Raw genomic sequence first — 21,572 nt, 5'->3', positions numbered from 1 at the left:
TTGCATCCTCAGTCTCAGCTGGCTCCATGACAGAGTGTATGAATGTGGGTTTTTTCACCTTTATTGTTGATTTATTAACATCTAGTTTTTCTGGTGTACCCCTTACCAATAAACTGCTGGATACCCCCACTGTAATTGTGCTGCAGAGTAGTATGACACAGTTACAACACCATGACAGTTGCTGTCACTCGTCTGACTTTCCATTGCTTCTGGCATGATATGGCCTTTCTCAGCATATACTGTACACTCCTCCTCCTTCTTCGCCTTCACTCACATTACATTCATACGCTAGGGTGCTGCACACTCGAGCATTGCTTCACTGTGTACTTTTATGTATTGTACCATTTAAAACATTCGAGCATAAACCAGCACAACAGTGTTCTGTAACGAACTGAGCCAGTGAACAAGCATGGGCAAAAGGAAAGCTACGCAGGCAGCGTAGCTATCTTGTAAATCACAGACTTATGGATCAGTCGCTTTAAAAAGAGAGCTGAAGAGAGATGAACTCCTCATCCACTTTAGGCATCACGTCTTACAGGCAAGGCCCTCTCAACTCCGGGCTATGCAACATTCTGACTTGAGAAGCTGCCAGGGTTTTGTCGTTAGCCTTGCAGTCTCACGTGAATGAGTGTGAGGTGCTCTTTTTGAGGAGTAGAAGAAGAAAACATGCGCCTTTCTAAACTGAAGAGCACAAAACAAAATGCCGTTTTAGTGACATAAGTCTCGAGGTGGAGTTGTTAATCTGATTTGTGTGAAGTCACACCCTCCCCACACTCCCTACACTTACTTAGTTTGCAAAGCTGTTGCACGACTGAAGGAACAATGCAGGAAAATTCAATATTTGTTCCTTTTGTGTCCACAATGAGAGCATGCATATTTTTCTATTTCAGATGCAGGTAGTGCACAGCAGATCTGACACCCTGGTGTGATCCCCAGCAGAGTGGAGGGGGTCCAATGGCCACTGCAAACAATGACCCCCACCTGGGGGAAGGTCCATCCGAGGACTCAGAGCTCCTCCTGGATGACTCCTCTGATTCGGACAGCGTGTTCTCTGATGACTCATTGCTTCCTGACTATGACAGAGATGATGATGATGATGATACAGAGCCAGCTAAAACACTGTATGAGGCCTGTGCCAGGAACGACTCCTCGTCCCTGCGCAGGATACTGGAGCGTGGCCTCACTAAAGAGGAGGCCATGGAGCTGGACATCAATGCCAGGGTGAGAATAAGTTCATTTCCTTCAGGAAACAAACTGGGAAATGACAACATATAGCTGTATATAAATGCACACAACAAATAGATACTGTATTAAAGGGTGCACGCAAGTTTAATGAAGGTGAATCTTGTTCCTTGCTCCCTGCCAGAATGGACTGATGTTGGCTGTGGCTAAGGGTTTCGTTGATATTGTCACAACGCTGCATAAATGTCCATTTATAGACGTCAACCATCAAGACAATGACGGCAACACTGCTCTCATGATTGCTGCTCAGGCAGGTATGTTTTGGAATCACGCACATGAACTCTTGTTCTACAAGAACCTGTCGAATGTATGTTTTGTATTTAATTTCAGGCTTCGTGACTATTCTGAATTTTATCCTCAACTTCTATTCTGGTGTGGACACTGAGGTCAGGGATCCACGTGGCTTCACTGCCCTCATCAAAGCAGGCCTACAGGGCAGAGAAGAGTGTGTGTCTGCCCTACTGATGCATGGTAGGATTATGGAACTTATTGTAAAATACCTAGTATTATTCAATGTTATTCAAATGTTCATCAGGACCCCAAACGGGGGACCATGTATGCTTCTTCGTAAAGAAGTAGTAAACAAATTTGCGTGAAAAGTGCTGTACAAGGCTGTATAAACCTATTTTAAATGTGACAAACACTGCTCAAATAACTAAATTACGTATTACATATCAAACTTTGTACGGAACCGCTGCGTAACCCACTTGACGCATTTCAGGATCTAACTCTGCGACACTTTGTCCAAAACACACTCAAAGGCTCAAATGAATCCTGAGACTCCACTGTTTCCGACCGTATAAGTCTACGCAGTCTACAACAAAGCATTACAGAGATAAAAGCCTAAGAATAAAGACAATAGAAACTGTAAAATAATCTTACCTTTGATGTTTATCCATCAAAAGTATTTTTTCAGTCTAAAACAAAACAGGAAGTTATACAGACTTCCTGTGTTAAACTCAAAACATTCCGGCCGTCTCTGACGTAACGACCCGAGGGGAAGCATTAACCTATACAAAGGCAGCAGCCAGTCGAGTCACATTCGGGCGTTCTGCTGCTTCTCATTGGCTAACAGCGCTGACATTCAAAATGTCGAGACGACAACGTCCTTCTATTGGCTGTAAGGCAGCCAACGAGCCGTCAATCATTCGTATAGATCCATCCCTTGCTGAGATACAGGCCAACAAAGAGAGACACAGCTCAATCGAGCCATCTAGTGTTTGTTTTTGGAATGGAAAAGACATAGAATTATGCAGGAACTTTGAAACAAAGCCATGAACTGTTTTATTGTTTATAGTGATATAGAAGTGAAAAAAAAGTAATTTAATACATGCATAAAATACAAAAGGCACAGATGTTTCTAAAATGTTACAAATGAGACCTCGCCTGCATTTTCTGTACTAAAATAAAACCTCTCTAATTGTGTTCTGCTTCACTTGATCAAAGTCAAACTTTTCAGAGATGATGTTCACATGTTGTACTTTGATTTGACTGAAGTTTAAAGATTCATCTGCATCATTCCAAAAAGATACTCATCCTGAAATGGCTTTTTTTTTTTATTCATTTTTTTGTGTGCCATCTTCATTTATTCTTCACCAGTAACACATGTACTGATATTTACACATCTTAGCAAATCCCTTTACGTACTTAAAAGTGTTCCCTTTACTATGACACCCAAAGTATTAAAATAGACCTTGCGGTTGCAGAGATATACTCCTTTCATTATGATTGTGCAATTTTCAAGCAAAGACCTACAAGATAGGCTTAGGCCGAGACAATAAAAAAAAAACATACAGTAGGTCTTTACATTTACAGTACAGTACTGCAGTGAAAACATAAATGTTCCAAACTCATGAAAAGGGATGAATAACATATCATCCATCTATTATCTACTGCTTTATCCTCCACCAGAGGGTCATAAACATCTAAATATATAATTATACCTATTGAATCTGCAGCAGAACGGTGACCGGAGGTAATATATTCTTTTAAATCAATGCATTTTTTTAAAATCCTTTATCGTTTCTAAAAGTCAGGAATGGCCTGAAACTTTAGTTATCCAGTGATGCATATATCAATAGAAGCTTCATGGTGGAATAATTTTACTGTGTCGATTTCCTCAGATGTCACATCATATAACGACGACTTTTTTCCTTGTTTTCACTTTTTCCTCCCCTTATCACATACAGGTGCTGATATCAATGCAATGGACCAATTCCAAGGCAGAGGACTGAAGGATTGGGTCCTGAGGACTGGGAGGTATGAGACTCTAAACAGACTACGCCGCCTGCAGGCTCATCCTATCGCCAAGCAGTTCTGCACAAGCTACAGTCCTGAGTGGCCTGAGCTGAAGCACCTGGTGGCGAAGGTCACAGCCCCCAAAACAGCTAGTCAGAAACTGAGGCAGCGTCTAAAAGACAGCTTTACCTTCAGCTTCCCTCAGGACCCACAAGACAATGGGGTGATGGACCATATGGTGCGAATGACCACAAGCATCCACAGCCCGCTGATAGCCACTGGCTGCCGTCCTCTCTGCCCCAACAGCCCGCCAGAAATTGGCAAGCGGCGGTTTGCCGTGCCCGAACTGCTTGAAAAACACAGCAGCAAAGAGTTGGAGGAAAGCACAATATCCCACACTAATGGCTTCATCACCTCAGCTTCTCCTCCCGCAGTGTCAGCCACCTCTGTATCCCTGACCTCCTGCTGCCAGGACTCAAACCGCAGGGAAAGCATGCCCTCAGGTGGCACGAGAAGCTTCATTCCTCGCAGCATGGCACACAGGAACAGCATCTTCCCCTCAGGCTGTATTCCGAAGATTGAAGTAACCAAATCTGGGGAGCCCACTCCAAAAAAAGAGAAAAAGAAGAGAAGAGATAAGGGCTTCCTCGAGCCCCCTGTCTGGAAATACAAGGAGGCCAAAGAAGAGAAAAAGAGAGAGAGAAAGCAACAGGAAAAGGAAAAGAAAAAAGAGCAAGACAAAAAATCTAAAGGGTCCAAACGTTCAAAGAGCAGACGCTGACTCTAACAAAGAATATCACTGTGATTATCTCAAACATGAGAGATGAGTAATTACAGTGACCCCGAGGGAAACGGAACAAAGTATGACAATTAAACGCTATAATGGACTTGAACTTTGGTTTGGGATGAACAGGAGACAAGTGGAGCCACTTGAAAATAATGATGGAGACATTTATATGTCTTTATTTATCCTGAAGCTTATTTATGCACGTAAACTGTGGATTAGATGATGCTTCGTGGAGATTTACATTGTTTTTTTATGGCAGAGACCCGTCATTTATTTATTTTAAGAACACATGTGGGGACTTGAGGATTTTCAGGTAGGGTGTCGTCATGTTATATTTCTGCAAGATAAGATGACCAAAGCAATAGACAATACTGTATATATACACTGTTTGTGAGCAAATGCCTCACAAGCACTGTGTACAATGGTAAATGCGGGTAAGAAGCTTAATACTGTGTGCTTGTTATTGATTATGTATGGCTGCTTCTTTGACAGTCCAAACACTAAGGTGGAGGAACTGAGCTGTTGTTCAGTTTTTACATTTTATGGAGAAAGTTGCTACCATCCTCAAAAAAACACAATTTACTTTGTTGATCATCAAAATGCAATTTATGCTGTTTTCTTTCATTCAAAGCTGAGACAACAATTTCACCAGTGTTCATTTCAGTGATACGCTAACAACAACGCTAAGTCAAAAAAGTATTTTTTTTAAGACTTTAAGATGGATTTAACCCTTCTATTATAACAACATGTCTGCGAGATGAATTTCCTCTAGATTTGATAACGCAAACACAGGAAGTGAATCCTCGCTTTTGATCATCTCAGCTCAGTCAGAAGAGAAATCCCTAGAGCTCTTGAGTGCACATTTCCTGCAGTCATTTAAACCACATCACTGGGGCAAAGTTACTTTTTATTTTACAATTCTGCTTTACTGAACATTAAAGTCATGATTTATGTCAAAAACAAATCCATTTATTTTATAGACAGTCATCACAATATGTAGCATCGATCTACCACATGTATTTGACTGAATTTTACTGCTCGGTGATAAACTGTTTGAGAGCGGCAGGTGAATCATTTTGTCGTGAAAATGCACAACACTGGTAAAAGTGATCTCACTCACTCTTAGTGTTTTCTGTACCGACACCACAACACAGCCTCAGTTACACATGCACAGCAACAATTGCACAACACATTTCTCAGGAAAGACTTTTTCGTTCCATGGAATGTTGACTCACATGCTCGTTATGAACATTAGTTTGATCAGAGTCAATGTCATTTATACCCGGTTACTCGAGGATTGTTTGTGGCGTAATTTTGCATCTTTATCAAGTGTGAGAGAGAACATTATGTTTGTGTCCAAGCTTTGGAATAAAATAACTGACCTTTGCGTGTGAGTTTGGTTCCTTCCTACACAATACTACCGCACAGAAGTGTGTTACTGCATAGTGCAGTTATGTATAATATAAACATTTAGAGTTGTACACTAGTGGAAACAGAAATTTTGATTTGATGAAATACAAATACTTTTCAGCACTTTATCAAAAGAGCGAGAATAGCACAAAGAGGTGGTTCTCTCTGATCGTAAAGTTAGTCTGTTTATCTAAACATGTTAAGGAAGTGACTAAGGGAGGAAGGAGGGGAAAGCTAATGCTAACAGCAGCAGCAGCAGCAGCAGCAGACAAAAGGTTTGCCTAAGGTTTTTTCGAGAACAGATGGCATCATGTGTTGTCCAAACAGATTATGGTTGCATTTGAACTAATAATCCAATGTGTACTGCAGTATAGTATCAAGATATACTGGGTGTGTTGCGACAGAAGATAAGTCAACAAAGAGCTATCACAAACCTTAAAAAAAAAAAGAGAGAAGCAAATTTTTTTTCTGGACACTATGAAACATTATATTTTCAGTTTTTTTTGCTCACTTCCTGTTCTCACAGAGGAGGAACTTGGGGTCAGCTCTAAAATAAAGGCCTCTCTAGAGTTCAGTAAAGGAACATAGTAGGTCTGTTGTGACACAGACTGGATCATATTGTGCAGAGGTCGATCTCTGGGAATATTCCCTCAACAACAAATAGGGGCTTCTTAGAAAAACCTTCAGGGTGCAGGACCGAGTGAGTCTCTCAAGTGCAGAGATAAGCAACGGGGGAAAAAGAGGAATAAGTGCCGATTAAAAAAAAAAAATGAACAACAGTTTGCTCTGTTTTCTATATGACAGCTAATGTGAGCGCTCGCAGCTGTGTGAGCAGTCAAAAGCCAAAAAATGGAGAGATTACAGAGCCTGAGAACAAGGAGGGTAACTTACTACAGACGTGAAGACATCACTCTCTGGCTCTGCTGAATGAAGTGATTCCATACAGCTGGGTCTCTGTGGGATCTAAGAGATAGCAAGAGATTGTACTTTATTTACTTAAATTTTGAATGTTACAGCTGCTGTAAGAGAAACATGAACACTTGAACATCATGGAACCATTGTAGTTGTCTCTATTGTGTTAAAAACAAGTATTATCAATTCCGATTCTTTCTCCGATCTTTGGAGCTGGAGTGTAATGGGAGATTTGCTTGGTGAGATCTGAAATGTGTCTTTTGTGGCTTCAATCTTTTCATTTGAAGAAAAAACAATCATACAAGAACGCACATGGTCTGTAGAGAAAACAATGCGTTATTACAGAATTGTGGGAGAAGAGGTGTGTTTATCCTCTGTCCTTGAGGAAGGGAAACAAGATGCAGCAGAGCTGGTTCAAACCAGCTGTGCATGAATCTGTGCAGGCTTCTTCACTTCTGGAGTCGATCTCCAGGTGGAACCTTTAAAAAAAAAAAAAGGGTTCTGCTATGAGGACAAGCCAAAGAACCTTATATTGTTCTACTTAGCACTTTTATTTCTAAGACTGTAGTTAGGGACAGTCGGCAGGGATGTGCTGTATCAATGCAGTCTTGTATAAAGTACCTAAAGGGGATACTTGAGTAAAAGTACAAGTACCTTACAAGAAAATTACTTTGGTAGAAGTTGAAGTCACTTTTTATAATATTACTTTAAGTAAGAGTCTTAAAGGTTCAATATTATACCCTATTTCTCCAAGTTAACCTAGTTCCCTGGTGTCCTAATGAACACGTCTGTGACATGCTTTGGTCAAAATACCATAAGAATGAAGCACCATAGCAGTTCAATCACCCTGCCAAAACAGCCCTGTTTAGTAGTATCTCTTTATAAAACATAAAAAATAAAAATAAAACCAAACTTAAGGGACAGGAAATGACATCAGCCACAGAGGCTACTGGGAGCTAACAGCAGTTAGCATTTGGAAAAGTGATAATTTGACCATCATCTGTACTTAGACTGAGGAGGACCACAAAAACATGAGTGAGTCATCTTTTTTCACACTTTGCCGACTGGTAAGGCCTCTAGAGTCCCAAATATAAGTAATAAAATTATTAAAAAGTTGATTTTGCATAATATGGGACCTTTAAAGTATATGACATGTACATTGTACTTAGTATCAAAAGTAATTTTCTGATATAAAATGTACTTTAGTCTTAGAAGTAAAAGTATTTAAAAAGTGAGGAGTTAGGATTTAGCCATGGTAGCTCAGGCTGGCTTTACACGACGACGCTCCCGGGTGAAAAAGTGGGAACGCAACGCCACTTATGCGGTTTGTGTTCAGATCGTTGTTGTGTAAAGCTAGCCTGAGTGTTAAGGTTGTGGGTTCATTTCCCTGAGCAAGACACTTAAAGGTGAAGTAAGTAGTTTATAGTGCCATCTAGAGGAGAGGCTGAAATTTACAACAAAGAACTGCTCCTCTGCTCACCCTCTCCCTTCCCTGAGCGCTACGGTATCCGCAGCTGGTCAAATGTCGTCCTCGTCGTCTTTCTCCGTGTCAGCAGATGAGGTTCGTCAGGCGAGGGAGAGGGCGAGCTACCGCGGCCGTAGCAGACAAAGTGGAGAGAGAGGAGTCGGGACTTCCCCTACAAGTTAAGAGACGCTTGATTTGTTCTCTCGCGTTTGTCCTTACAGGCTCCGGTAGAAACATGGCGTCTCGCTGCTAACAGTGGCTATGCAACCACGGCCCGCGACCGTGTTATTTTACATGACTTTTTGAAACACTACGAAAATGAAACAAAAACTATTATACATCGACTAGACAATGCAGGAGCACATAATATGTATAAAAGAGTGGATTTTGGGTTATATAAACCCATAAATACTACACAGTGTCCCTTTAACCCCATGTTGCAGCATGTTGATGGGTATGAAAGATGTCATCAAGACTAGAAAAGTGCTATATAGATACAGACACATTACCAATCCTTCTTCTTCTTCTGACTTTAATTGGTAGCAACGAGTAACAAAGATAGTTAGAGGAAATGTAGTGTATAGTAGTATAAATGACAAAGTAAAGTACAGATATGTGAATTTTGTACTAAAGTATTACAACACTGTATGAATGTGAATGGGTGGATATCAAAAAGCAGCTGTGAGTCATCAAGACCATAAAAAATACAGACCATTTGCCTATTTTTTGTGTTGAAAAACTTATGCTGATGATTAAAAAAAACAAATACAAAGTGGCTTCTTTCTTTGTTGAAGAAGTGTTATTTTATGGAGGGGGGGTCACATTCCTGTCAGTGCAGTGCAGACTCCAGTCCACAGGGGAAAAGGGAAAATGAGAGGTTTAGCAGGCAACAGGAAAACCGCTATGAGAACACATTCCAGCCAGAGCAGAGTGTGCGGGACAATAAGGGGTGGGACAAAACTCTATGCCATTTAAAAAAAAAAAAAAAAAAAAGAAATCTGCAATCTTAACTCCAGATCAGGAACACGGACGACAACGGAGACCCTTCTGACTTACTTACTTACTTACTTACTGGGTCTGGACTTTGTGGAGCCGCCACTGGAATCCGAACCGATGACGACGACGACGGTTCGTCTCGGTTTATCAGCGCAGATTTGGACCCAGATGAGATGAGATAGTACAGGACACAGCTGCCAGGTCCTGATTTTAATCATTCTTCACTTCTTCTTCTTACTTTGTGTTGAAGCCTTGACTCGTTTAGAGAGAGAGGAGAAAACGCAGCGGCGCTAACGACGTCCTCACGAAAAACGGCGGGTTGTGGTCGTTAGCAAAAGCAGAAAAGGATGTGAACTCTCTCCTGGATAAACCTCTGCAGCTGAGCCGTTCCAAAAGTTTTACACGTAGCGTCTGAAAGAAACAGCGACTTTCATTCGTTCGAAAGAACGTGGGACACGAATGGACTCTTCAAAGCGACTGTGATATGGGAGACGAGAGGCGTCTGTTGAGTTAAGAAGGCGAAGACAGAGACAGCAGGTACAGGTGTGTGTGTGTGTGTGTTTCACACTGATTCTCCTTCTTTACTTTACGGTAAATGTTGTTGTCGTGAAAGGTTGTGTTGTGTTGTGTTGTGTTGTGCTGGTTTTGTGTGAACGTCCCCATCACTTTTCAACGGCCACATTGGCAGGTGTCAAAGATTGACCTACATGACCCAGAGACAGAGGCGATTCTAGAGTCTGTAGGGGCCCGAAGCAAAAATCCCCAGGGGGCCCTTCCAACCAGTTCATCACCATGATGTTACGAAAAATGTATGAGTTCAAAATATATATATATATATATATTTTCAAAATGAATTAAATAACATGGAAAAACCTTGTAATTAAAAAGTATGTGAATACTCGGTCAATAGTATGTCAATGTAAAGAACAATACAATGTTGTAAATAGCTTTTAAAAACTATATAAACCTATTGCAAATCACCCATTATTGTTTAAGGGGGACGGGGAGGCAGCTGGTCACTGCACATTTCAGTAAAAACAGACCTCAGGCTCCGAGTGTCGGGGGGCCCCCTATCGGCTCGGGGCCCCAAGCAGTTGACTGCCTTGCCTGTTCACAAGCTGCGCCTCTGCCCAGGGACACATGTTCGATACCTCTGTCAGATTTAAAACTATTGTCTAATATAATCCTCATTATTATCCTCTTTAGGTTTTGGTTTCCCTGCTATGTTGAGCTTACATTTACTAACCCTAACCCAATTAAAACTGGATTACACATGCTAAAATTCACTGGTTAACTGGAATACTACATCCATCTTATAGTTCCTGTCACCTGTTAGATTGATGAACAGATAAAGCCGAAATTCAAGTCAAGTCAAGTTTATTTATATAGCACATTTCATATGGAGTACATAGACACAATGTGCTTTGAGTGTAAAAATGACATTAAATTATCTAAAATAAACAGACACACTTAGAAAAAGTAAAAAGTAAAATATAAACATATATATATACATATGCGTTTATCATGGCAATGATTAGGGCTGCATTCATCAACAGATTATTGATCTAATCTAGATTCCTAAATCGCCTGTCAATGGATTAAAAACTATAGTGGTGCTTTTATATATATATATAGATATAATTCTCCTTTGGGAAACTTTGGGAAACACTGATCATCATTTGTCACCAAAAAACTAATTTAGACAACAATTGATGGATGAATCCATCATGGAAATAGTTGTCAGTTGCTGCCCCTCTGTACAACACACTACAGAAATACAGTTTATGTGTGTTTCAGGTTCCTAAGGAGTAGTTAACACTTTCTTTAATACTTTGTCTAACATAGAGTATTTTATTCACTTTACATTATGTATCCATCTACTAGTATATATAAAATATATAATAATTTAATGGTTTAGGGTTATGTTATTGTATTTTAAAAGTCCAAGTACTGATATTGTTTTGTTTTTTTTGTCTCAAAAAGTTAAAATAACACAAGTATCTTCAACACTCGCACAAACACAGGGTTGCGACATTTGACCTATTGGACTATAGGTCACGATGTGAGGGAAATAAGATGAACTCTTTCCATTTGGGTGCCGTCGTTGGACCACGTCATGTGCAAGTTGCTCATACTTTCTTCTTATATGCACACACACATATATATATATATATATATATACACACCGTTTGTCTTCCCACCACATGCGGTTAATGTGGTATGTGCACAAATATGAAACCATGCAGATGAGCCACACGCAGAACAAAAAAACATGCCAGGAGGCAGGCCTAGTTTTGTCTGCAGAACGGAGATAAAATCAGTCTGTCGCTGCAACAAGCAGACAGTCACACTCACTGAATAACAGGGTTGGTTGTTTGTTTTTTTTTATTATTGAAAACATACAACAGATATTTTAAAATGCTGCTTGGTGAAATCTATTGATTTAAAACCACTTGATAGATATTTTAACAGTACCAGACTTTCCAGAGTATTTTGGGTGCTATTAAGCTCAATTGATGGGGTTGTTGGCTCTGCCATGCCCACACCACCACAGAAACCACACAGTCATCCAGATGGAATGAGAGATTTGCCTCCTTCTCTGCAGATGAGAGGAAGAGATGACGCTGGATCTTGCCCCCTTGGGTTGTGCAAGTTGAAAATTGCACAGAAAAGAGACAAACAAGAGAGATATAGGAGTAGATGCTGGAGATGCTGAAGTCAGGCCGCCACGATGGAGGACACGATTACTGTCGTCTCAGATGTCAGGCCCCGAAAACGATATAAATGAGACGCAGTTGTTCTCCTCCGTGGAGAATATGTTTTTTTTTTTCTGTGGGTGGAGTTGTGTTTATGCTCTTATTCCACTGGAGCCACAGATTAACTACACTGACATGTAATCTGTATGCTACAGGAAGTGGTTTGTGGTTTCTGCAAAGTTCTCGTCAGTCGAGCTGGAGCCCCACAGCCCAAATTCATGAAAGGTGGAAAGAAATGTATTGTGAGACCGATCTTATCAGATCTCTCGCGTAGATTTGAGATCAGTGTAAGAGATTTCACATTTGATTTGACACATTCATTTAAAACATTTTATGGTATTAGGTATTAAATGTACATGCTTGAATTCAATGCGGTTAAACACATCTAAAGTAAATGTTTAAGTTATTTAATACACAAATAAACTGTTCTCCTCTAATTCCTCTTGACGTAGTCGAATCCAGAAAAAGACAATATGAAGTTTCCTGTACTTAATATATCGAGCTGCATTAAAACTGAAAGAGGATATCCTTCGGTTTTTTTTTTTTTGCTGACAGGTGCAAGTTCTGCCACCAGATGTGTGCAGTTCAAGGTTTATTTGCTGTGAGATGTGTTGTCTGCTGACGGTAAAACGTGCACTGCACGCTCACACGAAACAATAGCCCAGGTGTTATTTCCTCAGGTTAGTCACAGCCTGATCCTGTGTGTACATATTATACTGATGTGTTTTGTAAGAGTTGGAACAAAGAGCAGTCAAATAGTCAAACTGGTTAAGTACAATTTAAAGAACAAGTAGATATGTTAATAGTGTATGTAGTTTAAATGTAAGTTACTAAGAAGATGAGTGCTAGTGTTACATGAGGGCCACAGGGGGCACTGGTGCCAAACCCAGCTGACAAAGGGCAAAGGGATTTAAAATAAAAAAGAAACTTGTACACCCAGCCACAAAACATCTAGACAGACCTGTATGTGTACCAGTATTGGTAAAGGCCATGTATCTGTATAACCAATAACAGAGTTGAAAATTGAAAATCCTGTGGTTCACAGTGGGCCAACGCAAGTGAATCCAACTCGTTTCCTAGTTTTGAGGCAAAATCCTTTCACTCGTGTAGTTCTGTGGACAATGCACCACGGCACGTGCCTTTTGGACTTCAGTTACTCTCTGTAGCAACTGTCTCACTTGAATGTTGATTGTGTTATTTTCATCCTTACACCCTGATGTTGCCAAAGAAAGGAGTCTCCAGGAGGTTTGGATCAGTACAGCGTCTGATATATATGATGATATGATAACACATTAGCAAACTGAACAGTCTCTAACCCTCACCACCTCTTCAAACATTAGTATTTATAAAAGCTTTTCCATGAGCCACGATAGAATAAATGACGGAAGAATTGCTGCAACTACAGTTTGATGAAGACACATGGCCTTGGATGCGGAGATGCTGACTTGTTAACAGTTAGTTAGGTCAAATGCAGAACAAGAAAGGAATTGATTGAACTATATAAAATTGTGTGTGAAGTTATTATTTGCTAATTTATCTCTTTATTTCTTTAAGTATTTTTTGAATAAATCCACATTTTTACTTTATTTGTTTTCTTGCACAGAAACATTAAGACAACAACACAGGCAGACTTGAAAGAAAACAATACAAATTGATCAACATAGCATAAAGGAAATTGTAAGCATTAGAAGAATAAAGTTGTTTAATTAAAAATAAACACATAAATGAATTCTAATATATTATACACACATAGATTCCATGCCATCCTGCTTCATATTAAACAGAGCACAGGCAGTAGTAAAATCACAGCATCTGTAGATATTTCACAGCCGACGTCTTAACGTAAATAGAAAGTGCTTTTGTTCACCTGAGTTTTAAGTTACACACTAGAGTGTGCGTCAACCGTCCTGCTTGCGTGACCGTCAGCAGTGCAGCCCTAAACAATGAGCAGACCTGAGTCTAGCCAGCCAGCCAGCCGGGTGGGGCCACTCAATGGCAGGAAACACAGCCATCAATATTTACTCTGCAAGCAGTGCAGTGGAGGAGGCGACAGGGCTGCACAGCGCCACACACAGTCGGTGCACACACGCGGACACACACACACACACACACAAACAGGCTGGAGTGCTGTTCCAGTCTCCTTCCCCTAAGCCCCCTGTTCCCACCCTATGCAATTACAACACAGTCAGACAGACAGGGCCCTCGGACTGTTGTTTTTGACCTCATTACTTCCTCTGCCAAAGAACTGGCTTTAACCACCGCTCGGCCCCATAAAGTCACTACTCCTACTAAGCTACAGTGCATTTTCAGACACAAAGCTGCTATAATGTCTTGGAAATGACCTTGTTTTTTCAACTTAAAGGTGACATATTATGGAAAATACACTTTTTAATAATTTAAATCCTTATATTTGGGACTCTGAGGGCAATCTGCAAAGTGTGGAAAAAAGATGACTCACTCATGTTTTTGTGGTCCTCAGTCTAAGAACAGGAGATAAAACACGTAAAGCACACAAGAGTGCTGGCGAGGGCAACGGTATCCGAAAACCAGGAGTCCGCGTAAAAAGCTCTATTCTTGGCTCCGCAGTGCAGCACAGAGTTCTACACAAACTTCCAGCCTCAGAGGATTTATCCGTCCAGTGGATACATGTTATACATGACGGCAATGTGCCTGCTAGAGGCTGCAAATGATCACTTTTCCAAATGCTAACTGCTGTTAGCTCTCAGTAGCCTCTGTGGCTGATGTCATTTCCTGTCCTTACTCCTTACCTTAAGCTTCGTTTTACTTTCATGTATATATATATATATATATATATATAAATAGATACTACTAAACAGATCTTTCTGTACAGGGCTGTTTTGTTAAATTGTTTGTAATTTGTGTTGCCCCTGTTTCACAGAGATGGGAAGCTCTGCTCTACTCACAGTGGTGTTAGCTGGAGTCTTCCTGTTGGCCTCTACCATCCGTGCAGGTGAGTGAACAATTAGATTTAGGAGAGATTTAGGGGATTTAAGGGTGTTTGTTGTTGTAGAGCGTTTCCTTTGTTCCATTTAATCCATTTGGGGATTTCCTGCAAATAAGGACAGTGACGATGGAAAGATACATTAAAAACACTGATGTCAAGAAAATGTGTGGGAGAGAGCAAGGAAATGACAAGCTCCACTGTCATTTTCATGTCAATTTCAAACCAAAAATACCTCTCCTGGTTAAGCACTCAGCCACGCTCATATAAGTGTTTCTAAACAAGGATGTTGTCTGTCAGGAAATGTGGTCAACACAAACTCTCTCTCTCTATTAATACTGGGATTTCCCCTTATACAAATACAGTTTACTATTTTATTACTAAACATGATCACTGAATTTAAAGTATGGTTATTAGAGCTGCAACTCACGTGATCGATTAATTATTTTCTCGATTAATCGTTTGGTCCATAAAATGTCAGAAAATATATATTTTTTCAAATTTCTTTGTTATGTGGAGCAAAGAAACAGAAACTATTCACATTTAAGAAGCTGAAACAATCAGAAATCGTGTTTTAATAATGGAAAAAGTTAATTGATTAATCGATTATAAAAATAGTTGACAATAACTCTAGTAATCGATTCATTGTTTCAGCCCTAATGGTTATATAACACAATATATAACAATTTTTAGCTTACGCGTGTGTTTCCTTGTATTTCAGACACCGGAGATGATGAGAAGCTGCTGTGTACCTGCGAGAATAAAAAAGGTACATGCACGAATGGGACGTGCAGAGGAGACATCTGTTTCTACACCTTGGTGCAAGGCCGAGAGGAGCGAGGCTGCTTCTCCAAAAGAAACTTCAGGGAGCAGTGCTCCGGCTCTTTTAAGGGATTCCACGTCGACTGCTGCAGAGAGAACTTGTGCAACGCCGATGCCACACCACCTCCAGGTATATTAGCCAGCAGCACCCACAATAATTGCTTTACAATATCTGAACATTACCACAATGTAACTGGGAAGAATTACACATACACATTCTGCATCTATTCATTGAAATAGTAACTGGTTCCCCCTTGTGGTCAGTGACAGTAAATAAACACTGAGTGAATCATGTTTACATTCTATCAAAATTAACTTAGCAGTAAAACTTCAGCTCAGTGTAGAAAAGTGTTGTCCCCACACTCACACAAATGTGTGTCTCTCAATGTCAACGTGTGTCCAGACGAAGTGACGACAACGGTGTCCCCAGAACCCGCTCGTCCCGAGCTGTGGATCACTTTGTCTTTGCTGCTGCTCATCACGGTCGGCATCGTGTGTGGCCTGTTGCTGTTCCTGCGCTTCAAACACACACACTGCAAACTGAAGAACGCTGAAGACCATGACGTCACCATGCTCAAGGTCCCTAACGGAGATGACCCCACGTATGGCGTAAGAGATGTTTAATGTCAGATGTGGAAAAAGAATACTATCAAGACATATATTCAGAGTCTTTAAGACCTAGATAACCTTTGTTTCTGTCGACAGGATATATTTGATGAGTTTTGTACATCAGGGAGTGGGACAGGACTGCCCTATCTAGTCCAAAGGACTATGGCAAGACAAATCTCTCTTGTTGAGTGTGTTGGTCAGTTATTTTCCTCACTACATCTGTGCTTCTCTTTACTGTGTTTGTATTCCTTTGCAGTGATGTAACTATGTCATTATATCCTCAGGTAAAGGCAGGTATGGTGAGGTGTGGAGGGGGACCTGGATGGGGGAAAGTGTGGCTGTTAAGATCTTCTCCTCTAGGGATGAACAGTCCTGGTTCAGAGAGACTGAGATTTACAATACTGTACAGCTGCGACACGACAACATACTGGGTACGGCTGGTCATGCTTTTCCTTTGCAGAGAGAACGTGCAGTGGCATTTTTGATAATCAGCAACCAAAGACAAATGTTAAAACAGCTGTCTTCTGTTTTGGCTTTTAGGTTTCATAGCCTCTGATATGACATCCAAAAACTCCAGCACCCAGCTGTGGCTCGTCACTCACTTTCATGAGCTGGGTTCACTCTACGACTTCCTGCAGTACAGCAGCTTGGAGCCTGAGAGCTGTCTGAGGATGTGCTTGTCTGTGGCTTGTGGTCTGGTCCACCTCCACACTGAGATTGTCAGCTCCCAAGAAAAGCCAGCTATTTCCCACCGAGACCTGAAAAGCCGAAACATCCTGGTAAAGCGGAATGGACAGTGCTGTATTGCTGATCTAGGTGAGCGCTATGTTGAAGTAAGGATGCTAGATTTTTAGTTGCATTTGTTCTCAGCTTCAGATAGAGACACAGCTGCAATTTAAATCGGACATATTATGCAAAAATCCACTTTTTGATCATTTAAATCCTTATATTTGGCACTCTGGAGGCCTTACAAGTCAGCAAAGTGTGAAATAAGATGACTCACTAATCTTTTTGTGGTCCTCCTCAGACTAAGTACAGAAGTTAAAACATGCGATGTTGACTTCCACGCTCACTGGGACGTCACAATGCTCTAAAGTCCTGGAATTGTTGACTCGCGGAACTCCGCTTTGTCCGTAAAACACGCGAGAGCGCTGGCGAGGGCAACGGTATCTGAAAACCAGTGCAGCACAGAGTCCTACACAAACTTCCAGCCTCAGAGGATTTATCTGTCCAGTTGCACTGGACTATGTCATATATAACTATGTTAACTATGTTATATAACAATGTGCCTGCTAGAGCCTGTAAATGATCACTTTTCCAAATGCTAACTGCTGTTAGCTCCCAGTAGCCTCTGTGTCTGATGTCATTTCCTGTCCCTTAAGTTTTATTTTTTATTTTTTTACTACTAAACGGAGCTTTCTGAACAGGGCTGTTTTGGCAGGGTGATTGAACTGCTGTGGTGCTTCATCCTTATGGTATTTTGACCAAAACTTGTCAGACATGTTCATTAGGACACCAGGGAACTAGTTTAACTTGGATAAATAGGGTATTCATCTGATAAACATTATTAATGTTTGCATTGTGGCTGTGCTCTGTGTTTCCTCAGGTTTAGCTGTGATACACTCTCAGTCCCATGACTACCTCGACGTGGGCAACAACCCTCGTGTGGGGACCAAGCGCTACATGGCCCCAGAAGTGCTCGATGAGACCATTCGTACTGATGTTTTTGAGTCCTACAAGCAGACAGACATCTGGGCCCTGGGCCTGGTCTTCTGGGAAATTACCCGCAGGACGATTGTCAATGGTAAAAAGGCAACAACCTGACAGGAAGTTGTGTTTTTTTTTAAACTAAAGTTGATGCTACAGTGAGGATGTACAGTATTTGTCAATGAATATTTTATAGGTTGATGTATTTCACAAATCTTGTTCTAACTGACTGTCTAGTAGCAGATAGTGTAAACATAAGAGGCAGTTAGTCCCATGTCTCTCAGCACTCCAGTGTTTTCCCAGTCTGTGTCTGCCTCTACTATCCTCTCCTCTCATGATTAGCACTGCAGTAATTATAAACAGTCTTATCTGGTGTCAGCACTCACTTGTACATTGTCCAGATGCCCATGCACACACACACACACACACATACACATCAACTATGCTCATGCTCACAGTGCGCACAAAAGCACTTAGTCCAGATAGACAGACATTCATAACTTTGTCATTGTGTGTGTGCGTGTGTGTGTGGGGGCGGATGGGGGGGCGGGAGAGAGAATTAGTTTAGGGCTTAGATTTGAATTGCGGTTAAGTGTAGGTTAGGGTTAGGCATTATCTGGTTATGGTTAATGTTAGGAAAAGCACTTGGTCAATCAGAGTCGTGTGTGCGTGTGCGTACGTGCGTGCGTGTGTGTGTGTGGGTGTGTGCATGTTTATTCATGCTTTGCAAGTCTCTTTCCCAGTTAAATCGCCGGGGATTTGATTTCTTTTTCTGCTCTATTGTTTTGTCAAATTAACTTTCCAAATTTCCCTCTACATCCTATCTATCTTGATTTCCAAGTGAGCTATTTCAGACCTTGAATGAAGAGAATGTATAATGATTTAACACTTTATGGGGTCTATTAGTCATCTACTTGCATATTTTCACCTCACCATCCAACTAAATCCCACAACCAAGATTACTGTGATCAACTATTTTGGCATTTTTAAGTTTAAATGTGTGAGGATACAGCACTCTGAGTTGTTGTTTTTTTTCTTCTGTATTGTTTTAGGGATTGTAGAAGAGTACCGTCCACCTTTCTTTGACCTGGTGCCCTCAGATCCCAGCTTTGAGGAGATGAAGAAGGTGGTGTGTGTAGACCAGCAAAGGCCCAGTCTTCACAACAGGCTCCATTCCCACCCAGTAAGCAGACAAATCCCACACACACCCTAACTATTACTTAACCAGAATTCAAATATCAGCCCTAAACTTAAACAGTTCCTCAGAAATGAGGTTCTGCCTCATTAGGACCAGGTTTTTGTCCCCATGAGGACTAGTGTTTATCAGAAAAGGTTCTAAACAGGCACACAAAGACACACATTTAAGCCCCTTTTCCACCTATGGTCCCAGCTCACCTCAGTGCGGTGTGGCGCGGTTTTAGGTTGGTTTTCCACTACAAAATAGTACCTACTCAACGGGGGCGGAGAAACTGCCGTGCAGTTGTTTTCAGTGAAACTGAATCATTAGAATCCGTTCATTAAAAATACTGTATATGTGTATATGTGCTGGATGGTGTTTTATGGAGTTGCAGACGTTGGCATGCTTAGTGGAGATGAATTAAAAAATCTTCAACTGTCGAGCTATTTGGGCTAATGAAAACTGTCGTGCTAGGTTATGACATGCGTCAATGCATGAACAAACATCGTTTGTTACCCGTAGGCTATTGTCTACATTATCGCAGGGTATTTCACCGATGTGAAGAGAGCAGTAGGCTATTCACGTCCCGTAGAAACGCGTCCATTGTGGCCACATCCATGCATACGGCAAAAACTATGTTTTGTCACAGTAAAATACTCATCAGTCCTTAAAGTTATGAGCTTTTACACAATGTCTGTACAACAAACACATGTTTTTTTGACACAGTGTTTTCAGATGCATTGTTTTAAAAGTAGCCTCGAGGGGGGACTGTGCTTACTATGAAAGACAATCCTGACGGCACCCCTGTCTGGTGTAGCGTGATAAATCAGCGAAAATTAAAATCATGTGAAAAACGTGAAAATCAGGGATGCACACCATCAGGCCATGCTCAACCCATATCCAAAATCTTAAGTCGATCTGACCAACGGTCAGCGAGATATGCCCGTCACAGACACACACACAGACACAACATGCTTTATAGATAGATTTGTTCAGTACTTCCTCCACGACTGGAGTACATTACAGACTCCATCTGACACAGTCACTGGACTGAAATACAGCGGCGCGGTTAGTGATGCCGCTCAGAGACATTTCCTAAGTCCTTGTTGGATATTAACCCACGTTTGTAGTATTGTTAAATCTTTTTAACTGATCTAAGGTTCAGCATTGTTCGGCTTGATTCTTTTGTCGGAAGTCTCTTCCTGTGACGGCACTCTGATCAGTGCCCGGCAGTCTGGCGATGTCACGCATAGTACCTTTAGTGGAAACACAACTTAACTGTGCCGTGCCAAGGCGAGGCGAGGAAAGTACAGTGGAAACACGCCCAAAAGACTCACGTGAAGATTTACCCACACTGCCATATGTTATAAGTATGAACAAATGTTACACTCTTTTGTAATGAGTTGTGTGTGTCCAGATTCTCACAGCCATTGTGAAGATCATGAAAGAGTGCTGGTACCAGAGTCCACCTGCCCGCCTCACAGCCCTACGAGTGAGGAAGACGCTCTCCAAACTGGACCACGACAGTGACTTCAGCATCAAAAAACTCAAGCAGGACGTTTAGACTTGAGGCCCCAGATGAGGGAGGGACAAAGGATGTTGGAAAATACTAGAGGGGCGATTTTTGCACCATAGTCAAAGTAGCACATGGTGCATATCATTAACATATCTGTGAATTACATTAAAACCATATGAGTTTGAACAGTGCTGTCCAGAATGGCTTACAGCCCCAGGCTGTGGGATTTGTTTTCCCCCATAGCCTGATTTTCAACTGTCAAACTTCTGGTGCATTGAACCAAGAGGCCCTTAAAAAACCATTTAGACCAGATATTCACATTAATGTATTGTTCAGCTCAATCAGACACTTCTGCTGCAGAATACTCTACTCTTCTCAGGAGGAGGAGCTTTGATATACAGAAACAAATGTACTCATGGATTTTTCTATAACCAAAGACATGGAAAATCAATGAGTGTATGAAGGCCTCAGCAAATATCATACTCCTGTACCAAAAACCATGACCTGCTCTGTAAGCATACTGTATTTAACTTATATAAAACATGCCATTTATTATCTGCACTTAGACACATTGAGCTATTTAAATGTACATATTGTGGCATATTGTGTAAATATATTTCTAAAGTCATATTATTGTTAATTATTCACTGACACACATTTTATATCCTTTTATACAACACCATTTTGTAATATGTCTATAGGCCTGATGTAGCATCACTATGTCACTATGGTTCAAAAAAATGTCAGACATGTGATACTGTATATGTTGAATAAAGAATTGTATTTTTAAATGTTTTCGCTGTACTCGACTGATATTTGCAGTTCTAGGATTGACCAGCAGAGGTCGTCAGTTGGCAGGCAAACAGTGATCCATGTTGCTGACAGAGGTGCTTCTTACTTTGGGAGAGTTATTGTGTCATAAATGTTTTGCAATCCTGTTTCCATTCGCATTACCTCACCGTTGAATTACGAA

The 21,572-nt window shown here is 41.0% G+C and overlaps 2 protein-coding genes across 2 annotated transcripts; both read left to right on the top strand.

Annotated features, from left to right (window-relative positions):
• Positions 1-954: 954 nt before the first annotated feature.
• Positions 955-4,261, top strand: ankrd33aa (ankyrin repeat domain 33Aa; the record flags this gene model as incomplete). The annotated part of the gene is made up of 4 exons (XM_083895243.1): positions 955-1,221; positions 1,367-1,496; positions 1,573-1,713; positions 3,432-4,261. 4 exons carry the CDS (start codon positions 955-957, stop codon positions 4,259-4,261), a joined length of 1,368 nt encoding a protein of 455 aa, XP_083751369.1.
• A 4,880-nt stretch (positions 4,262-9,141) lies between these two features.
• On the top strand, positions 9,142-21,299 carry acvrl1 (activin A receptor like type 1). The gene is made up of 10 exons (XM_083894501.1): positions 9,142-9,587; positions 14,706-14,777; positions 15,490-15,720; positions 15,994-16,199; positions 16,296-16,395; positions 16,484-16,630; positions 16,740-17,015; positions 17,806-18,003; positions 18,959-19,089; positions 20,501-21,299. Exons 2-10 carry the CDS (start codon positions 14,708-14,710, stop codon positions 20,645-20,647), a joined length of 1,506 nt encoding a protein of 501 aa, XP_083750627.1. The 5' UTR covers positions 9,142-9,587; positions 14,706-14,707; the 3' UTR covers positions 20,648-21,299.
• The last annotated feature ends 273 nt before the right edge of the window (positions 21,300-21,572 follow it).

This window comes from Microchirus variegatus, assembly GCF_963457635.1.
Source record: "Microchirus variegatus genome assembly, chromosome: 9".
Classification (NCBI taxonomy): Eukaryota; Metazoa; Chordata; class Actinopteri; order Pleuronectiformes; family Soleidae; genus Microchirus; species Microchirus variegatus.
Note: the sequence above shows the minus strand (reverse complement) of the source record. Positions and strands in the feature narration are given on the sequence as shown.

What these genes read in the sequence shown, in the direction of transcription:
- acvrl1 (XM_083894501.1), top strand. Translation starts at nt 14,708, where the DNA reads ATGGGAAGCTCTGCTCTACTCACAGTGGTGTTAGCTGGAGTCTTCCTG. An exon ending in GGCCTCTACCATCCGTGCAG is followed by an intron (nt 14,778 to 15,489) that starts GTGAGTGAACAA and finishes CTTGTATTTCAG; the next exon opens with ACACCGGAGATGATGAGAAG. An exon ending in GCGACACGACAACATACTGG is followed by an intron (nt 16,631 to 16,739) that starts GTACGGCTGGTC and finishes TTTGGCTTTTAG; the next exon opens with GTTTCATAGCCTCTGATATG.